At 43.5% G+C, this 19,835-nt stretch overlaps 1 protein-coding gene across 1 annotated transcript in view; it reads left to right on the forward strand.

Moving 5' to 3' along the window:
* COL4A4 (collagen type IV alpha 4 chain) overlaps positions 1-19,835 on the forward strand; it is a 135,821-nt gene that overhangs the window by 30,713 nt on the left and 85,273 nt on the right. The window contains exons 5-7 of the mRNA XM_067740375.1: positions 17,334-17,468; positions 18,251-18,295; positions 19,002-19,118. Of these exons, the coding sequence (XP_067596476.1) occupies positions 17,334-17,468; positions 18,251-18,295; positions 19,002-19,118 (297 nt within the window). The remainder of the gene's footprint in view (positions 1-17,333; positions 17,469-18,250; positions 18,296-19,001; positions 19,119-19,835) is intronic.

Below are 19,835 nucleotides of genomic sequence, written 5' to 3' on the forward strand. Positions count from 1 at the left end.
TTTTGATGAAGCCGGCTAGGTGTGGGCCTCTGATTTAATGATGTCGAGACGTTTTTTTTTTTTTGCTGTCACAGCTGGATGGAGGGGGGTGCTACTGGTTCTAGTGAGTCACAGACCACGGATGCCCTTCAATATCTACAATGCACAGGACGGCCCCACATGAAAGAACTGAAAGAACTAGCCATCCTCGAACGCCAGTAGTGCCGAGGTTGAGAAACCCTGCTTTAATCCTACAGCAACTCTGCGAGGCCAGTAGGATTATTACCAGTATTTCCATTGGTCAGTACAAGGAATCTGGATTTACAAGAATTTTAAATAACCTGCTAGTATGTGGAAGAGGCAGGAACCACCTCCTGGTATTTGGTCTCAGCCCCCGAGTTTGCCCCATGATCAATGAGAAGAGGATTACACTCAGGTTCAAACACCAGTTTTAGCCCTAACTTTTGGGAGCCCTAGTGGCGGCTTGAATCTGCCCAAGCCTGGCAGTTTCCTCTGCCCAGTTTTCTCATATTTACCTGCCTGGTGCTTTGTCTTCTGTGTCCTTGGGCCCTAAAACCATCGTAAGCATTTGCACGTGTAGAGGATGCTCTGTCTCTCCCATCACACAGTCTTCAGCGCCGTGGGTCAGGAGGGCTCACGGGGGTGGGCTGCGCCCCGCCCCGCTGTCTGCGTCCCTGCTTCTGGGTGGTCAGGGGGAGCTGTGTGCGGAGCACCGCCAACCTCTGCCCTTCCCGGCACAGACGGGTCCTTTGTGACGGCACAGGTTGCTGGTGATGTTTTCCAGGTAGGAATTTGGGAACGTGGCTCGTGCATACCCGGCAGGTGGTTTGGAGGCGACCAGCCAACTCGCACATCATCTCTCGAGGACAGCTCAAGGTGCACTGTAAAGATAGGAACGTACCGAATTCCGAGGGTTGAGGCTCTGCCCGAGGCGGCATAGCCCGTGAGTGGAACAGCCAGGCCTTCCTAAGAGGGAAATGATTCCTCTCGTATGGTTGAATGGCTGAGTGAGTGGTTTGTTCAGCCCCAAATCAAAACTGCTGTGTCTGCAGCGAGGGTTGGGTGCCAGGCTGGGTGAGGGTTTCAACTGGAGATGGAAGCTGGGGTTTGAGGGGGAGTTGGGATGCATCAAAGGGCAGGTGCCAAGGGGGGCTCCTTCATCTCACGGCTGTACCGCTGGAGGCTCACAGCCCGGCCTCAACACGCGTTCTCATCAGTAATCACTGTGACCTCCCGTTGGACCACCTCCTGCTGCATCAGCTGGGCCACTCACTCTCCCTTGAACATAATCTAAATATTCCCACTCCTCTACCTTTTTATTTTTTTAAAGAATAATTATAGTAGTTTTTATTGTACTATTCATATATGCTTATTATAGACCATTTAGATAATACTGGAAAACTAGAAGGCACAAAATAAATCATCCATGGGTTCACCACCAGGAAGCAATCACTCAATATTTATTATTTATATTATTTTATATATTATTATATATTATTTTATATATATTATATTTTATATTTTATAAAATATAAAATTTATATTTTATTATATTATTTTATTTTATATAAATATATATTAATATATATTATATATATTATATTATATATTATATATATTAATATATTATATATATTATAAATATATATTTTATTATATATATAATTTATATATATATTATATATTATATTTTATAAAATATAAATATAAAATTTTATATTTTATATATTATAAATATAGTATATTTATATTATATTTTTATATTATATTTTATTATATATTACTTTATATTATTTTATATTATTATTTATTTTTGACGTACCACCTCTACCCTTTCCTGGAAAGCCTTCCCACTTCCACTCGGCCTCCATCTTGAGCCCTCCTCAAAGGAGCTCAGAAGAGACGCTGCCCCCATAAGGCCTCCTGCCTGTCCCAGCCGGTGTGGACGGGTCCCCCCGTGTGAACCTGCTTCCCTCCCGTGATGCTTCTCGTACCCTGACCTGGAGCTCTGCTTGGGTTCGAGCGTGGGTGTGTCTGACCCTCTGGATTAGATTGTCAGCCCATGCTCCTTAAAGGGGGCTGTGTGGACGTGTGCGAAATGCTCACGCTGGCTCCCGGCCCACCGTGGATGCTCTAGAAATAGAAGTGGCCTATGTCTGTTTCTCCTCCTTGAGGGAAGGGGGTCCTTTTTTGGTATTTCTTTGAGGTGATCACAGTAGATGGCACCTAACAGGTAGTTAATAAATACACATAAATCAATAACTTAAAATTCAGAGTTCAGCCTGGACAGGATTTGGGAGCCTGAGCTGGTGGCCACATGCAGCACGTATGTGGGGACACCCGCCAAGTCCAAGGGAAACGGGAACGGAATTAGTGGGAAGTCTCTCCCCTCCGTGTCTTTTTTTCCCACACACAACATGTAAACCTGGTAGTAAGTGACCATCTCACAGAGTTCAGATTTTCTTGGAATTTCAGGTAGGGCCAGAAATAAGCACTTTGAGCCACAGAAAGGAGCATGACCGTTGCTGTACTCAGACCTTTTAAAGGTTCAGTAGCATCCTGCATTCTCAGTGTGGGACGCTGGGGATTACCCCTCTGGTCTTTTTGGTTTTCAGAGCCCTCACCTGGGAAATAAGGGTTTGTTCTGGAGGGCTGGTCCTGTCCCTCCCAGCCCTAACGCCCTGTGGTTCTGTGATGTGTGGCACGACTTTTCACATGTGACAGCGATTTAATGGCTTCCAAAGTACTTTGTGACTCTGCCTAACGTTTACCCAAGCATCATTATGGTCCCTCTTTAAGGATATGAATGAGGTGGACTTGGGCAGGATTTTAAATTATTCTTTATCTGTTTCAAGGGAAGAATCTCTGTTTCTTTGATGGAGGTCTTCTTGTAGGGAAAATTACATGTCTTCATAGACTAGGATGGGACCTTTTGTAAGTTCTGCTTTAGTAACTAGTTTGATAATAAAGACACCTTCTGTACATTTTTCCAGAATAAAATATATTTGTATTGTTTTCCATTCAAGGGAGTCTAGTAACTGTTAAGTCAATAGAACTTTACAATTTGGTAGTTTTATACACAAGAAGGTCAAATGGCTTAAAACTCAAGGCCTGTCTTAGTTTTTTTCGGTTTGAAAACCAAAATTACACATCAGCAAACCAGTCTTTCCTTTGGGACTTTTAAATCACTAAAGTATATACAAGTATCTTTCCTGCAGTTTCATTCACTTGTCCCTCACACTCCTAAGAGCTTGCATTCCATTATAAAAATGGAATTTCCTTGGGTAGTTTTAACTGTTGTTAACATTTTTCATATCATTAAATTATTTGCACACAAAGTTCTAGAATTCAACCTCTTTATCACTCACACAGCTGCGTTCTAGTACACTCTCTAACTGTAGCCTGATAAATGGTTCAGAGCAATTATTTTCATGTCCCAAAGTTTGCGTAAGTCAATTATGTTACATTTTGATAGAAGCAAGTTCCAGTGACAGTGGAGAAGTTGGCACATTTGGTCTGTCACCACCCCTTCGTGTTTTGGTTTTGATTTCTTCTTCTTCTTGCTGCTTCTTTCTCCTCCAAGCGCCAACTCCCTAGCTCATTGTGTCTCTACTGGAGAATTCTCTGATAGATGCTGACACACTCAGCGGCCTTCAGGGGACAGCAGGTGACCTGAGTGAGGGGCCCTGGGAAGGGGCCTCAGCCTTGGGGACTATATGAGGAGCAGAGCAGTGCGCTTGTCATGTAAAGGCATCAGAATTCAGAATTAAACAAACAAACAAACATAGTGCCTAACAATTAAACAAATTTCCTGGTAGAATTCAACCCGCCACGTGCCAGCTTGTAACTGGTTTAGCTTGTTAAAGTGTTCTCCTTGTCATGAATATTAAGCTTAAATTTTGAAGAATAGAAAACTTGCAGAAGTTGAAAGAATGAATCTTTTATGTCAGTGCATGAGGAAGTATTTCTGAACAGGGTATGGGAGACCCGGGGGGGTAGAGGGGGAATATATGCCTATCATTTTATATTATTTGGCCTATTAGCTGTCACTAATAGCTGATATCTATACAGAGGAATAACTCCAACTAATTAACATGGCTTTCAGCATGCTTGACAATCTGTCTCTTTAGATCCAGCGTTTGTGCTTGAAAAAGGAGAGAAAGCAAGCTCATATCTGCCTGCTACTTTCATTAAATAATTTGCCAGTATTATTTACCAAACAGGCCAAGTGTACGAAACCTCACTGAGGAATCCTAGTTGCAGAGGCGTCTGAAGGTAGATTTTGGCATCTCTGCCCCAGTCAGTCACCTCATTAAACGGGCAGTGATTTGCAGCCTGAACCCTTGGTCTCCCGTGTGGAGTTCAATCCCATAGCAACGATGATTGCTGAGCTCTGCGACCCAGTGTGAACCGTGGCCAGGCGGGCGCAGAGCTCAGCAAATGTGGGACTAGGCTGAACTTGAGAGGATCAAGGTCATTACCAAAGTGGAGTCAGCCTTTGTTGTTGGTGAGAAATAAGGCGCATCTCAAAGCAGGGCGTATTCCACGCAGGAACACAGGGAGTGGTGTTTGTGAGTCTGAGAATACCTCTCTAGTGCAAAGGCAGCCTCCAACTAAACTAGTTGAAATGCTGAATTACAGAGTTTTAGGAAAGAAAAGTGTACTTCTCCTTTCAAATACCATTTTCAATAAGTTGCCAGGAAATCCACAGGGAAACATATGTCTCCAGGGTGCTCTTTTGCCACTCCTCTGTCATACATACATGAACTTGCAGTTCACTCAGCAAATAAACATTCATTCCTTCCGTTCATTCAGCAAACAGCCGTTGAGCGTTCCCCGTGTGCCAGGCGTCTGACGAGGCTGTGAGGCCTCGGGGATAAAGAGCACAGTCCCTGTGGCCTGGAGCTCGGGCTCCAGCAGGAGAGACAGGTTCACCTCCCAGCCGTTATTTCTGAGTGCCTGATGAGTGCCAGGCGTGGGGCGGTCTAGGTGCTTGGAATGCATCAGGGAAGAGGACAGACGAAGATCCTTGTGCCCTCCCCAGGTGGATATTTGGTGCCCTACCTTGATTTTGCACTGGAGCCTGTGTGTGTGTGGTAGACAGTGCCGGGGAAGCTTGGACCGGTTCGGAAGCTTGGACCTGGTGGAACCGGCGGTCAACTAGCAGTGGCCTGGTGGAAGCATGGTGTGTTCATTCCTAGGGCTGCTGTAATAATGACCACATATCTGGTGGCTTTAGACAACAGAAATTTATTTTCTCACAAGTTCTAGAGGCCAGAAGTGCACCAGCAGGGCGTCACTGTTGCCATACGCTCTCCATAGGCAATAGGGGAGACCCCCATTCCCTGCCTCTTCCAGCCTCTGGTGCTGCCGGCGTTCCTTGGCTTGTGGCTGCATCACTCTCATCTCTGCTTCCATCTTCACATCAGCTTCTCCTCCGTGTGTCTGTTTCAGATCTTCCTCCGTGTCCCTCCATGTCTTATAAGGATACATATAATGGCATTTATACCTAGATAACGCAGGACAAAATCCTCATCTCAAAATCCTTAACTTTACCACATCGTTTGCCACCTAAGGTGATATGCACAGGTTCTGGGGTTAGGGCGTGGACATATCTTTTTGTGGCCACCCTCCAAACCACTGCAAGTGTTTGGGCAGAGAGAACAGCCCCTACTGAGGCCCTGAATTGAGAAGGAGATGGGGTGGTATGTTTGGTGGACCAAAAGGTGACCGGAAAGGTTTGATCCTGCAGGTGAGGGAGCAAGTGGTAAGGGATGCAGTTGAAAAAGCAGAGACACAGTTTATCCTGAAGAATAAGCAGAGGATTCGAAAGACTTTAGGAAGAGTAGAAACAGGTTGAATTTGTGTTATAAGGAGATCGTTCTGGCAGCTCTTCGGAGAATACAGTGATGGTGGTGCGGGGTGGGAGCAACCTTAGGAAGGACGTCAGGAGGCCGCCGTCGCTGCCCCGGTGGAGGTCACGGTGCCTTAGCGTGGGCGTGGGCGTGAGCGTGGGCGGGGTGGGGGAGAGGATGGGTGTCGGAATGTTTGGGAGGCAGACTGGTCGGGAGAAGGAGGCTCCATGCGGGGTGGTCGGGGTTACGGTTAGAGGCGCCCAGGACGCCCAGGGGCGTGAGAGCAGCTGTGTGGGTGGCAGCCTGTGGCCGAGGAGCACGTTTTGGGGGATGACCCTGAGTCCAGCTTTGCATGTGGACGTGTGGCCGGGGCTCCTGAAGGGCATCCGGGTGAGCGAGGGAAATAGAGGGGGTGCTCAGAGTTGGATGTCATTGACCCCGTAGAGATGGACAAGTTTGCCCAAGAGAAAGCAAGAAGAGGGCAGGGCGGCCCAGTGGAGTTGCAGGGGCAATTCCACCCAACCCGCCTGCCCCCAGAGGAAGGGGAGCCAGCACGGGAGACACAGGCAGGAGAAAAACATGGCCAGGGCTGGGGCAGGGACACCAGGAGAGCAGAGCAAGGAAGAGGGAGGGAGAGACGCCTGGGTTCAAGCTTCTCAGACGCCGACCAGGAGCTCTCGGCGCTGCCTGTTCCGTTCCCACAGCAGGTGTGCGATGCTGGGCTGATGTTACGCCGTTTCTAAAAATGGGAAAACCACTCTTCCATGACCTGGCTCAAGGGGTGACCTTATTTTTTTTTTATTGAAATATGGTTGATTTACAATGTTTCAGGTGTACAGCAAAGTGATTCAGTTTTATACACACACACACACACACATATTCTTTTTAAGATTATCTTCCATTTTAGACTATCACAAGATATTGAATATAGTTCCCTGTGCTATACAGTAGGTGGGGGACCTTATTTATCGTTCGGTGGCAAAGCCGTGTCTTCTAGTTCTCAGTGCGGTGTTTTTTTCCCACTGCACCAAGCTGCCTCTTAAGAAAACAGCTGATCTTTTTCTTACATTTTGTATCTATGCCATAGGAGATGATGGATGTTCACTCCACTTATTGTGATTCATTATGCTGTACATCTTTTTTATCTTTTTTGTTTGTTTTTTTGGTGCACCGTGCAGCTTGCAGGATCTTAGTTCCCCGACCAGGGATCGAACCTGGGACTCAGGAATTCCCACTGTTTTACTGAGATATAATTGATACACCACTGTGTAAGTTTAAGATGTACAGCATAGGGAATTCCCTGGTGATCCAGTGGTTAGGGCTCCACGCTTTCACTTCTGAGGGCCGGTTCAATCCCTGGTGAGGGAATTAAAATCCCACAAGCCGTGTGGCACGGCCAAAAAAAAAAAAAAAAAAGAACCTGGAAGAAAAAAAAGATACAGAAAATATAGCTTATTAATCGAATAAAAAGACATTAATAAGTGAGTTTCACCTGACTGGTTTGGAAGACCACCTTATTGTCCTGCTTATGTTTATGAAAAAAATGGTATTCACTTTACATCCATTAAAAAAAAAAAGAACACAGCTGAAGATCCTGAGTCAGCGTTACTACAGGCTAAACTGACAAATTTATGCCCTCATTGAGTGAGGTGAACTTAAGGTACAAGAAAATACTCTGCCATTGCAATCCGGTCTCCTTGGGTTGTCTACTCTTTGAGTTAAACCTTTTTGTTATTATTTTATGATCCTTCTAGATCTCCAGCAGTCCTTGCATCTGTGATGCAGGAGGACCCTGGAGGCACCAGCTCTTTAGCTGCGCATTGATTCCCGTTTGAGGGTTTAACTGATGTTATAGTGCCACCTAGGGGCTGAGTGGTTGAATTACAGTCAAGTGTTAAAAAGGCAGAGGGGTGCTGCCGAAGGCTGCTTTGTTGATTTTTTTTTTTTTTTTTTTTTTGCGGTACGCGGGCCTCTCACTGTTGTGGCCTCTCCCGTTGCGGAGGCTCCGGACGCGCAGGCTCAGCGGCCACGGCTCACAGGCCCAGCCGCTCTGCGGCATATGGGATCTTCGCGGACCGTGGCACGAACCCGTGTCCCCTGCATTGGCAGGCGGACTCTCAACCACTGCGCCACCAGGGAAGCCCTCTTTGTTGATTTTAATAATAAAAGGCCATGAGTATATGTTTAGAATTTATACTGTGTAAGGCAGTAGCCAAGGTGCTGAGGTGGTAATAAAAATTTACACAGATTCCTGGCCTCAAAAATCTTACTGGACGACATCACCCCAAGCAGATATTAAAGTAACGTGCACAAAACAATAATGGAAAATAGGTGCTGAGCCTATTTAGGTATTATGTTAATTGTCTGAGGGTGGGCATGAGAGTTTGTACCAGAGTGAGATTAATAAGGACTGGGGTGAAAAGGGAAGCATGTATGACTCTGCTTCCCCCAGGTGGCAGCCAAGTGGCCTTGGGTCACTTGCTTCATCTCTCTGAGGCTCAACTTCCTCATTTCAGAATGAAAAAGTAGATACAGGATGACTTTTTGCTTTAAGGGTGTAAAGATTCCATGAGAAGAATGCATAGTGCTGTGTCAGTGCCCAGAATGGAGTAAGTGCTCAGTGAAGGGCACGCTAACATCGTCATCATCATTTTCATCATTGCTCTCATCATAGTTTTGGTTGGAGGAAGGTTGAATTTGAGCTACCGATGGACAAAGGCTGCTATTGCCTCAGGCAAACAGAAGGCGCAAGTGTAATTGGAGCAGAGGGTGTAGGTGTGGACACACAGGGACTAGGGTTGGCTGGGGTGGAGGAAGGTAGACTGTGCTCATTGCAGGTGTTGATGGAAGCAATAACACAGCAAAGGGAAGGCTGAAGGTCGGTTGACAGTTACATGTGGAAATGGGGAGGAGACTGGAGTTAGAGAAGCTGGGGAGGCAGGTGCTTGCGCCCGCACCTGAGATGACCAGACCACGACCCAGGGTCTCCACATGGGATGAAAGAAAGACCGACACCTGAGATTTAATTCAAAGAAAGATGTGATAGGCTTGGTCTTGGGACAGAATGGATAAGGAGGGAAAGGGGGATCACCAAAGCTGACAGCTGCGTGGGGAGTTTAAATGATGGAAGGAACCAAGTTGCCGTCTGCTGAGTCAGGGAAGAAAAAGGCAGGGAAACTAGTCTGGGATGAGCTCACCTCTGAGATGATGAGTGTAAATTTACAGGGAAGAAGATTCAAGAAAGTTTCTAGAAAACAGAGATAGAGGATGGGACTAGAAAACTAGATTTGAGAACCACAAAAATGGAGGTCTTTAACTCATTTGATGAATATTATTGTTTCCCCCCCAAAAATAACTTCATAAGAGAAAATAAAATACATCAAGATAAAATTTTTAAAATGTTTACAAATAAGATAAGGCTGGAAGCAGTTGAAATGTCATGGTAGGCAGAGCGTGAGTGTGGTTTAGTGCAGGGACCCTCCATGGTGCCAGGATGATGCCGTGGAAGGAGGTGAGGTTTGGAGAGAAACTGACTGATCCAGGTATGAACTCAAGCTCACTAGGCACCTCAGTCTGAGTAAGCTATACCCCCCTAGGCTTTCCTCATTTCTACAGGGATAAAAATCTCAGTGTTGCTGGTTGGATTAAGTGAGGAAAGGTATGGACACTGGGAGGCGCATAACCAAGCTTAATAAAGAAATACCCTCCCCTTCCTGCGACGCTTTTGATGATCAATGTCATGATCTTATTGACCAAGGGTAATTTGGAAATTCATGTGTAACTAGTATAATAAAAGCATCTTTCTTACTCATTTGTTCGTTCATTCATTCATTCATTTATACTTCCTTGCACTGATTCTCTGGTTAAAAAATAGGAAGAAGTAGTTGCACAAAAAGTGTGTTTGTACGTGCATTTGTCATGGTATATCTGTAGCTACTTCTCTCAATCCTCATACTGCTAAAATGACAAAGGATTTCTTAGATTTTTGTCATTCCCCATAGGGTTTGGGCCCTGGAGGCAAGCAGGTCCGTGGCAGCCCAAAAGGCTCTTGTGGAGATTTGCGTTTTAAAAATGTACATATCCTCACATCTGTTGGTCTCGTCTACCAAGTGTTGTGAAATAAAAATAGTTTGATCTTAGCCCAGCTCCAGAAACGTGCCTGACACAGACGATTAACAAGGCAGAATCCTAAAGGAATGTTCTGGCTTCAGAGAGCCAGGTGTAGGATTCCATGTCCACTCCGATTGCCTCCATCCTTTATTTGTACAGCTGGCCCGAGAGGCCAGTGCGCCTGTAGCCACAGTGGGGAGGTGCGTGTAACAGGTCTGATGACACGGTGTCAGCCTGGCCTTTGGGTAGAAGACGATGGCCTGGTGGCTTCCCATGGCATGCCAGAGCTTCCTCAGCTGTCAAGCCGATTGGCATTTCTGGATTTAGTGAATCCGTTTTCTGACTTCATTGTCTCTCACAGAAAGTCGGAAACCACAGAGGCAATTCCATGCAAAAAAAAAAAAAAGAAATTCAGAGATCCCACATCTGGAAGCCAGCCATTCCCCTGGGCATTTTTTCTTTTTGCTACAGTGACTTCAGTGCAGTGGTCCATTGCCTATCGTGGGTGGAGGGTGCATGGGTAGGAGTGGACTATTTCTTTAAAATTTTTTATTTTAAAGATGCAAAATTCCTGTGATTATTTAATGATTCTGTAGTTATAGAAATGTCTTTTCTGGGCTTGTTATTTATGCCCCCTTCATCCTGAAGTTAATTCTGGTGTAGTCTGATAAATTAGTAAGCTCAACTATTTACTTTTAAACATCGTCTTTTTTTCTATTACTGACTCCTTCTTTTACATGAAATAACTTAATGAAAGTGGAATTGTTCTCTCCATCACTGTGGATAAATTATTTACTCAAATTGGGTGAACTAACATGACTATTTCAAAGATTGGTGTTTGGGAAGTTTCTGTGAACAGCTTTCTGACAGATTTAATACTGTTATACAAGGTTTAGAGTATTTTTTACATTTATCCTATAATAAAATACCTATTAAGAGGAAAAAACAGCACTGCATAGAGAACAAACCACAGTCTGCCCCGTATAAAAGTAGGCATTTAGTGCTTTCTGTTAGTTTTTTTCACTTTTCAGGGTAGGGATTGTGTTTGCCATTTAGCATGGTTGACAAGAAGATGGAGGACACCTGTGTCATAGCTCAACAGCAATAGACACCAGACATTACTGTGTTCAAGGCCACTTGCTCTGCTCGCCCCAGCGTGGAATCATCTCAGATCTGCATAGCTGTTCTCAGCCAGACTTCCAGGGATGTCAGTTTAGAGACAGGATAAAGCAGATCCTTTTCCTCCTTTACAGTCTTCCTTTGGGTTGGGTGGGTGGGTCTGACATTATTTTATTATTTATTATTTTATTAAGTATTTATTAAGATTTTAATTATTTTTATTAATTATTATATTTTAAATTATTTTATTTTTTAAGATTAATTATTTTATTAAGATTTTATTAACGTTATTTTATTAAGTATTTATTGTTCTCTGCCTGTCTTAACATCGTGGCCTTGGGCACCTAGACTCTGTCTTCCAGGAGCTCACGGTCCGGTGGATGTAGGCCTGGGAACTTACAGACAAAGAGGTGATCACAGGAGCCAGTGAGAAGTGTTATTATAGAGGCGGCTTGGAGAGGCATTTAATTCTGAAGGGTTTGGGGCCAGGGCAGGAGATCACTGGAGTCTTTCCGGGGCGGGGGGAGGCGGGGATTGAGAGGTGACATGGAAGGCATGGGAGGGACACTTCAGGGATAAGACAACGAAGTCTGTGAAAGGCAAGGATGTCGGTGTGACCGATCAGGGCTGGGGAGGAGGGGGAAGGGAGGGAGGAAGAATTTAATAATGCAAATTACCATCCCTCGTCTTACTTCTGTTGGTGAGTGTTTTAGATGGCGCTTTCTCAAACCAGGACACATTTCTATGTTGAATGGAGTATTTTTTTTTTTTTTTTTTTTGCGGTAGGCGGGCCTCTCACTGTTGTGGCCTCTCCCGTTGCGGAGCACAGGGAGTCAACTCCCTTGAATGGAGTTTTATCATTCTTGCCCCTGTGCTTAATATTTCCACTCCTTTTTGTTTTCTCCCCAAAGTTTCATTAGCTCCCTGGATCCGGCATCACGTGTCTAAAATGAAATACATTAAAGAGAATTATAGCCAGTGAATTGGCTGTCCACTCTGTTACCCTTTATGTTCAAACATGCCTTTTGTTGTTTTTAAATAATACGTTATTGTGAAGTACAGCATTCACAAAAGATAACTTAGGAGTTTGTGTGAATTATATGTAAGACACAAAGATAATTTCCATACTTAATGAAAAAGCAGTTATTTCCTGAGCCTTTAATTTAGGAAAAATGGGAGCTTTTCACTTATGGTAATTAATCTAAACCAAGTAAGATTAATTAAAACAGGTAGAAAAGGTCAGCTGAATTCATTATTTATTCTTACTTCTAGATTGTAGTTTAAAAATTGTATAATACCTAGAGAAAAGTAAGATGCCCTCAGAGTGCCCCCGGATGGTTTGTGCCCATAGAATTGACTTTATATATTATTGTTGTCTTTTCTGTAACACATATATATACATTTAAGCTTCCTTGAAAATGCTGAGCTTTTAGTATTTTTATGGATACTCAAGAAATAGTAGCTATTATAATGATGATGAAAAAGCATGAGGAGAAGGGAAAGTACAAACAAAGTATGATTTTGATATATAAAATTTAGGCAGATGTTAAAGTTTGTCGGTAATGTTAGCAAGGTCAATGACTTAATGATGAAAGAAATCGTAATTAATCTTTATTATAAAAGTCACATTTGCTGTTGGTAAGATGCTCACAAAACAGACTTTATCATTGCCCTGGTTTGCATTTTTCACTCTTGAGATGTGGTAACGTGCCATTTCTTGTATATCCGTCTAGAAATGTTCGTTTACAAACATATATGTTAAGAAAATGTATGTCCATTTGTTTTTCTACTGGTGGGATCATATGATGCACGGCTTTTTTTTCCCACTTAACAATGAACTATTTATAATAACAATCATGTATAATAACGATAGCTAGCATTACTGTGCAGGCACTATGCTAAACACCTTACATGCATTGTTCTTATGTCCACAAGCCACTGACAGATAAAGAAGCTGAGGAACAGGGGGGTTAAGAAACGTGCCCAAGGTCCCACAGCTAGTAAGTGTGGGCCTGGGCTTCACGCACAGGTGCTGACTGCAGAGCCTGGAGCTCAGTCATTCTGTTTCTTCTTCATGAGTATCACAAGGCTGTTCTATACCCATCCAGAGAGACCTACTTCATCCTTCAGTGTCTGGGCCCTGTGCATTTCCCTGAGGCCTATTACTTCAGTGCTCCTGTTTTCGGGGGGAGTTAAGGGGGGGTCTCCAGCTGCCAGTCTCTTCATCTCTTTGTCTGTGGGCTTTCTCAAAGCCCCAGGAGCAGACACTTCCCACCCACCGTCAGTGGCCCTCCACCAGTGAGGTAAACACCCTAACTCCCTTACCCCGGGCCGGATAACTCTGAGGTGTGTATTCTACCTTGACACCCAGAGTTTCCGCTCTGGGTTAAGCTCCAGTAACCCACGGTGGTAACTGGCTTGATAGCACAGCCTTATGGGCTGCCTTTCCTTCTCTGTGTCACATCCCTGCTCCTTCATCCCGTCTCCTTCTCACCATGTCTCCTTTATTCTCAATTAAACCGTTTGCATTGATGCCGTGTCCTAATTTGCTTCTGGGGCACCCAGACTAAGACAGCCTGTGCGGTATTTCATTGTATGAAGATACCATAATTTATTCAGTCAGTTTCATTTGGGATTTTTATGGGATTTCCAGTTTTTCTTGTTATTACCAAAGATGATGTGGGGAATATTCTTGCATTATTGTCCTTAGACCAGGACAAGCAGGGCTCCTGACCCCAGGCCCCGCCTCAGGCAGGGCCTCACTGGGGACCAGGACCGATGGGTCCCAGCATCTGTTTCTTCCCTTTAAGGTTGTTAAAACTCAAGACAGTTTAGGTGGTACAAACAAATCTTATTTAACACCTCATGAAGTGGGCAGCCTCTGTTCCCGAGGTTCTGGAGAACTGCAAAATGGGGAGAAATCAAGAAGCCTTTATAGGATAAAGAATAAGGAACAAGGAAGAGAAAAATAGAAATGAATAAGGAACAAGGAAGTACGCGTAGAGCCCGAAGTTGGCTTGGCGTCTGGCAATTAGCTGCCTGGATGGATTCCATTTCTGTTTATGAGGAGCGTTTACAGGGGCACGGAAGTTACATAAGTTTGCTGAAGTGGCACCCAGGCAGCAGCGGCGTCATCTTGGGCTTAAAAGTAGTTTCAACAGGATGCTCTCTGACCCTTTATCCAGTGGGAGTTGACCGCATGAGGAGCTCTGGGGTTCATGCTCTTGGGCTGGGCTGGGGCCCCATGGCCGGGCCCTGGTATCCAGAGGGTGGCCGCCTGATAGGACAGCCTCCCTTGCCCGCTTGTGGGATTTTGTTCTTCGTTCATGGAATCCCTGAGATTGGGTCACCAGAATGACACTGATACACTGATTTCAGGTGACTCATTTTTATGTAGGTGGGACTCTCCAAAACATATTTTTCCCTGGGCCCCATACACCCGAAGGATAGCCCTACATTCTTATACAGGGTCCCGTGCACGGTTAGAGTTGAGCACTAAGGTTGAAATTGCCCAGAGGTTTACAAGTTCTAAGCAGATGTCTCCTGAAATCCACTCAGCTTTTCTCTCCACATATCAAGACTTACTTGCTCTCTGAATGCAGTTATCCATGTTGTTTGGGTCGGGAAAGGGGATATTAAATGATTTTTTCTTAAATCTTTGGAAAATTTTTAAAAAGCATAAAATAATTGCAGGTGACAGCCTGACTGCAGATGAATACAGAGTGTTTTCAAACTGTAGTGAAATAAAGCATGGATTTTGACATGTGTTAGACAACACAGCTGGACACATTAGCCCCCACAGGGCATGGTGTCATGTGACCAGGTCACCCTGCATCCGCGAAAGCCTCGTTATAAACGTCTCATTATAAAGCTTCTCTTTATTTAATCTAAGAGTATTATCTTAAGAATGAAAAGCGAGTTATTTAAAAAAACATATGAATCTGAGATACTTTCTGCTCACATCAAATTATAGACAGAGATTGAATGCTGAGGCCAGAAGTATCATTTAGAAACCCTGATTTTAGATAGATAGAGATTGAATGCTGAGGCTAGAAGTATCATTTAGAAACCCTGATTTTAGATTCTTAAATTCATTTGAAGAGCCTCATTGTTCCCATGAGTTGATTATTTCATAAAAAGTAAACAAGTTTGAATGTGTAAAATCAATCTGTATGTCATAAAGATTACATTTGATAGAATAGCTTTTTGCAGCATTCAAAAATCACTTTCCTGATCATACAGGGCCCTCGTAGCGTGTGTCTGGAGCGGATGGGTGGTCAGGCTGGACCACTAAGCCTGTGAGCATAGTCACTGCCACGTCTGTCCCTCATTCATTCATTTATTCCTGAGCCAAAGGCCATGGTAGATGGTAGATGGAAGACTTAACTGGTGAGCAGATATCCCTGCCCTTATGGTGCTAGTGTCTAGTCGGAGAGCGGACAACAAACTAATGGGCAAATACATAATTTAAAAACTGTGAAATGCTAAGATGCTAAGAAGGAAGTGGACAGGATACCCTGAGGGAGACTAATGGGGGTGAGGATGAATTGGAGATCCTGCTTCACTGGTGGCAGTTTAGGAGAGATCCCCGTTATGTGCAGATCTAGAGAGAATGCTCGCACCGAGGCCCAAAGACAGAAAAGAGCAGCGTGGCTGGGACTTAGTGAGTGTGGGGCGGGCACAGCATGGGGTGCAAGGGAATCTGGGGCCACACCCTGTAAGGCCTGGAAGGGAGGAGCACGAGGTTTATTCTACATGTAGTGGGAAGACAATGAAAGTTTAAAAAGCAGAGCCATGCCATGATCTGATTTCTGTTTTTTTTGTTTTTTTAATAAATTTATTTGTGGCTGCATTGGGTCTTAGCTGCTGTGCACGGGCTTTCTCTAGTTGAGTTGCTGTGCGTGGGCTTCTCGTTGCGGTGGCCTCTCCTGTTGTAGAGCACCAGCTCCAGGCATGCGGGCTCAGTAGTTGTGGCTCACGGGCCCAGTTGCTCCGCAGCATGTGGGATCTTCCCGGACCAGGGCATGAACCCGTGTCCCCTGCATTGGCAGGCAGACTCTTAACCACTGTATCACCAGGGAAGTCCCTCTGATTTCTGTTTTAATGTCACTTGAAGAGAGGCAGGGAGGAGGGTTAGAGGAAGGTGGAAAGCCATTTGGGAGCCTGGAACACCGGTCTCACTGATGCTGACCTGCAGGGTCACAGCAAGGCAGACAGTGAGGTGGGTGAGTTTCAGACCCATTTCGGGAGTGAAATGCTAGGAATCGATCATGGGTTAAATGTAGGTGTGGCAGAAAGAGGAATATCGAGGATGAATCCCAGGATTCTGGGGCTGGATTCTGGGTAGATAGAGACAGTGGATGGAGAATCAAATTTGGGGGTAAAATCAAAAGTTCCATTTTGGATTTTTTTAAGCTGAAGGTACCATCGTATTCAAGGAGATGTCAAAGAGGCAGCTAGATACGATCATCTGGAAGTTAGAGAAACTGATGCTGAGACATACCAACATTCCTACTCCTAGAAAGAGCTGTGAGACTCGCTGTCGTAACTGAACATTCATTCACTGCAACAGTGCATCTAAATGCAGTGGAGAACAGGCTTAAAGGGAGCAAGGAGTTCCTCATCTTTGTCCCAGAGATGTTCCCACTGTGGGTTTAGGGGGAGAACTGAGTTCCTGAAACTTCTTTGCCTAAAATAAAAGGTGATGTTTTCATTCACGGAAAGAAAGTTGGATTGCGTAAAAATAATGCGACATGGAGAGCCTGATTCCAAATTATGGATAAGAAATTAGATAAAAGCAGCTAAGAAAGAAATGTTTCCCCCTAAAAGGGCAGACAAATTATGAGCCATTTGAAGTAAATAAAATATCTGGCACTTTTTCCTCACTCTTACCTTGTGTCACTTACATAATGCTAATGAGACTTTGATTTTTAAAAATTCCTTACTGCACTAAACAGCTCAAGATTTATAAATTTCAATGACAGAATGAAAATAGTAAGAGAACTATAATCAGTTTATAGATGTGTGTGTACATGCAGTAATTCAAATTTATCGTACAGCTTTGATTCAGATGGAAAAAGGCAACATTTTCTTTTTTTATAATTAATTGATCGTTCGTGCTTCTATTATTAGAGTTTGCTCCATCTTTAATTTTCCAGTCTTCTGTAAACCCAAGTCACCATATTTTTTTGTTAGAAAATGTTACTTAAGAGTCATCCATCCCCCTGCCTTTTTAATCTTGCTTCTTAGGGTCAACCAGGACCACCAGGGCCACAGGGTCCTATTGGACCCCTGGGGCCACCAGGACCCATTGGAATTCCAGGAGAGAAAGGGATGAGAGGTGACAGTGGCCTTCCTGGAGCAGCAGGTGACAAGGGTGATAAGGTAAGTCTCTTCTTAAGTGAAAGATTCATATTAAACCCTCACCAGAATTGCTATGCCAGATTTTCTAATAATCACGAGTAGTACCTATCGGAACCTTAGAAAAATCAAGTCTAAACTCCTCTTCGATATTCAGTCCTCATTCCTAACCCCTTTCCAGAGGAGCATGCCTTTCTGGACCTTTTCTAGGCACTTAAATACATGAGTTTACCCAGTAAGGAGTGGTTTTCTTTATGGCTTTTTAAAACAACCTAACTGATACTATATGTATCATGCAGAGCCTTCTTTTTTACTCAACCATATGGCTTGGAGATCATTTCATATCAATTTATGTAGATTGAATTTACTCCTTTACTCTATGATATGCCATAATATGGATAAAACTATAGTCTATTCCCTGTTGATGAGAATTTGAGATCCTAGTCCAACTTCGTGTAGTGCAAGTGTGCAAAAACACTCCTGTAAATTACCTGTGTTTACATTTAAGAGTTTGTTTCTCTAGGATAAATAGAGTCTGAGAAGTTGAGTTTCCAGTTATAGGGTATTGAATGTATTCTTTGAACTAATATTGCCATGTTGGCTTCCTAAGTACAAAAAGAAAAGCACAAATGGTTGATTTCCAAATGTTGGCATTTGAGCTCCTTAATGTAAAAATAGATGACAATGACTGATAAGGTTTTGTTTTTAAAACAAGTTATTAATTATTAATGTTTTTAAGTAAACTAACCTGTTAATCTAATAATTTAGTAGCTTTTATATCTTCGTTTTATTTTCTGGGATTTTAGGGTCCAACCGGTGTTCCTGGATTCCCAGGTTTGGATGGGATACCTGTAAGTATCCTTAAATTTTCTCCATTTATTTTAAAGAAGGGAGGGACACTCATCAAAGCCCTTAAAATCACATGTTTTGTATATATATAAAATATATTTATATGATATATATTATATATAATATATATGGCAAACTCTTCTTTATTTTCTTATTTTAGTAAATGGAAGGGTGCTTGCATTTCAATTTTGTGTAATAACTCTGAGACCAGAACATTTTACTTGAAGAACAAGGTTTTCAAAAAGATTGGAGAAAAGCATTCCAAGATATGAGCTCGTATACTTGTCAGGTCAAGTACAATGTTCTGGAAATAAATTTATACTCATTACAAAAGTTTTTATTTGCTGGTGAGTCCTAATGGTGGGAGTGGGCTCAAACCTCTCATTGCTTATACAAAAACCAGAGGAAAGAAGGAAAAGGTATTTGGCAGGGTTTATAATTCATTAGAGTTTTTCTAAGGATTTCAAGGAAGATTTCCTCCCTGATCTCTGAAAATACTCCAGACTAAATTAATTTAAATTGGGGTATATGAAAATAGATTTATTTATTTTTACTATGCTACGTAGTTCTTGTGGGTGGGGAAGGAAGTTTCACAAAACTGAACGACATGTGAGTCACAGTTGCCATAATTTGGGGACCCATATCACAGAACCTTTTTGTTATGGTATTCTTGCAAAAATGCTTCACCTATCATTTTGTTTCTTGTAGGGGCACCCAGGGCCTCCTGGATCCAGAGGCAAATCTGGCATAGATGGTTACAACGGCTCAAGAGGTGCTCCAGGCTTTCCAGGAGAAAGAGGAGCTCCTGGCCCACAAGGCTCCCCAGTAAGACAGCCACAATTCAGCCTAGTGGGAATCTTAAGTGAAAAGGCCCTCCAGTGGGAGCAGGCTGGATGTGTTCGAGAAACAGAGTTATTGCAAGTGTACTGGGAGCCTGGTGAACAAATGCGGGTGACTGGAGGATGAGGACAGAGAGTTGGGCAGGACGTAGAAGACACGGGGCCTTGTAGACTATGGAAGGAAGCTGGGTTTTCTTTTCCATGCCATGGGAATGCACTGGATGGTTTTAAGGAAGGAAGAAATATGATCCGACTGATGTTCTATCATGATGCTCCTGGCTGCAATACAGAGAATGGATGATAGGGGAAGGGAGGCCACTTAGCAAAGCTTAGGTTGTTTATCATTCAGGGTTCACTGCAGATACATAAACCCCTCTAGGTATTTCAAGACGAGAGGAATTTTTTTTTTTTTTTTTTTTTTGCGGTACGCGGGCCTCTCACTGTTGTGGCCTCTCCTGTTGCGGAGCACAGGCTCCGGACGTGCAGGCTCCGTGGCCGTGCCTCACGGCCACGTAATATAATATAATATATTAGTAGATATTCTGTCTTAGGAGATTCCTCAGTAGATCTTAACCAAATATTAAATAAGTATATATGACAACCTTAGGATGATAATAAAAATGAGAATAAAGAAATCTCCACTAGTGAAATATGATTATAATGGTAATTTTATTGGTGAGTAATATTTCATTTGCAAAAGAAA

Source organism: Pseudorca crassidens, chromosome 6 (genome assembly GCF_039906515.1).
Source record: "Pseudorca crassidens isolate mPseCra1 chromosome 6, mPseCra1.hap1, whole genome shotgun sequence".
In the NCBI taxonomy this organism is placed as follows: Eukaryota; Metazoa; Chordata; class Mammalia; order Artiodactyla; family Delphinidae; genus Pseudorca; species Pseudorca crassidens.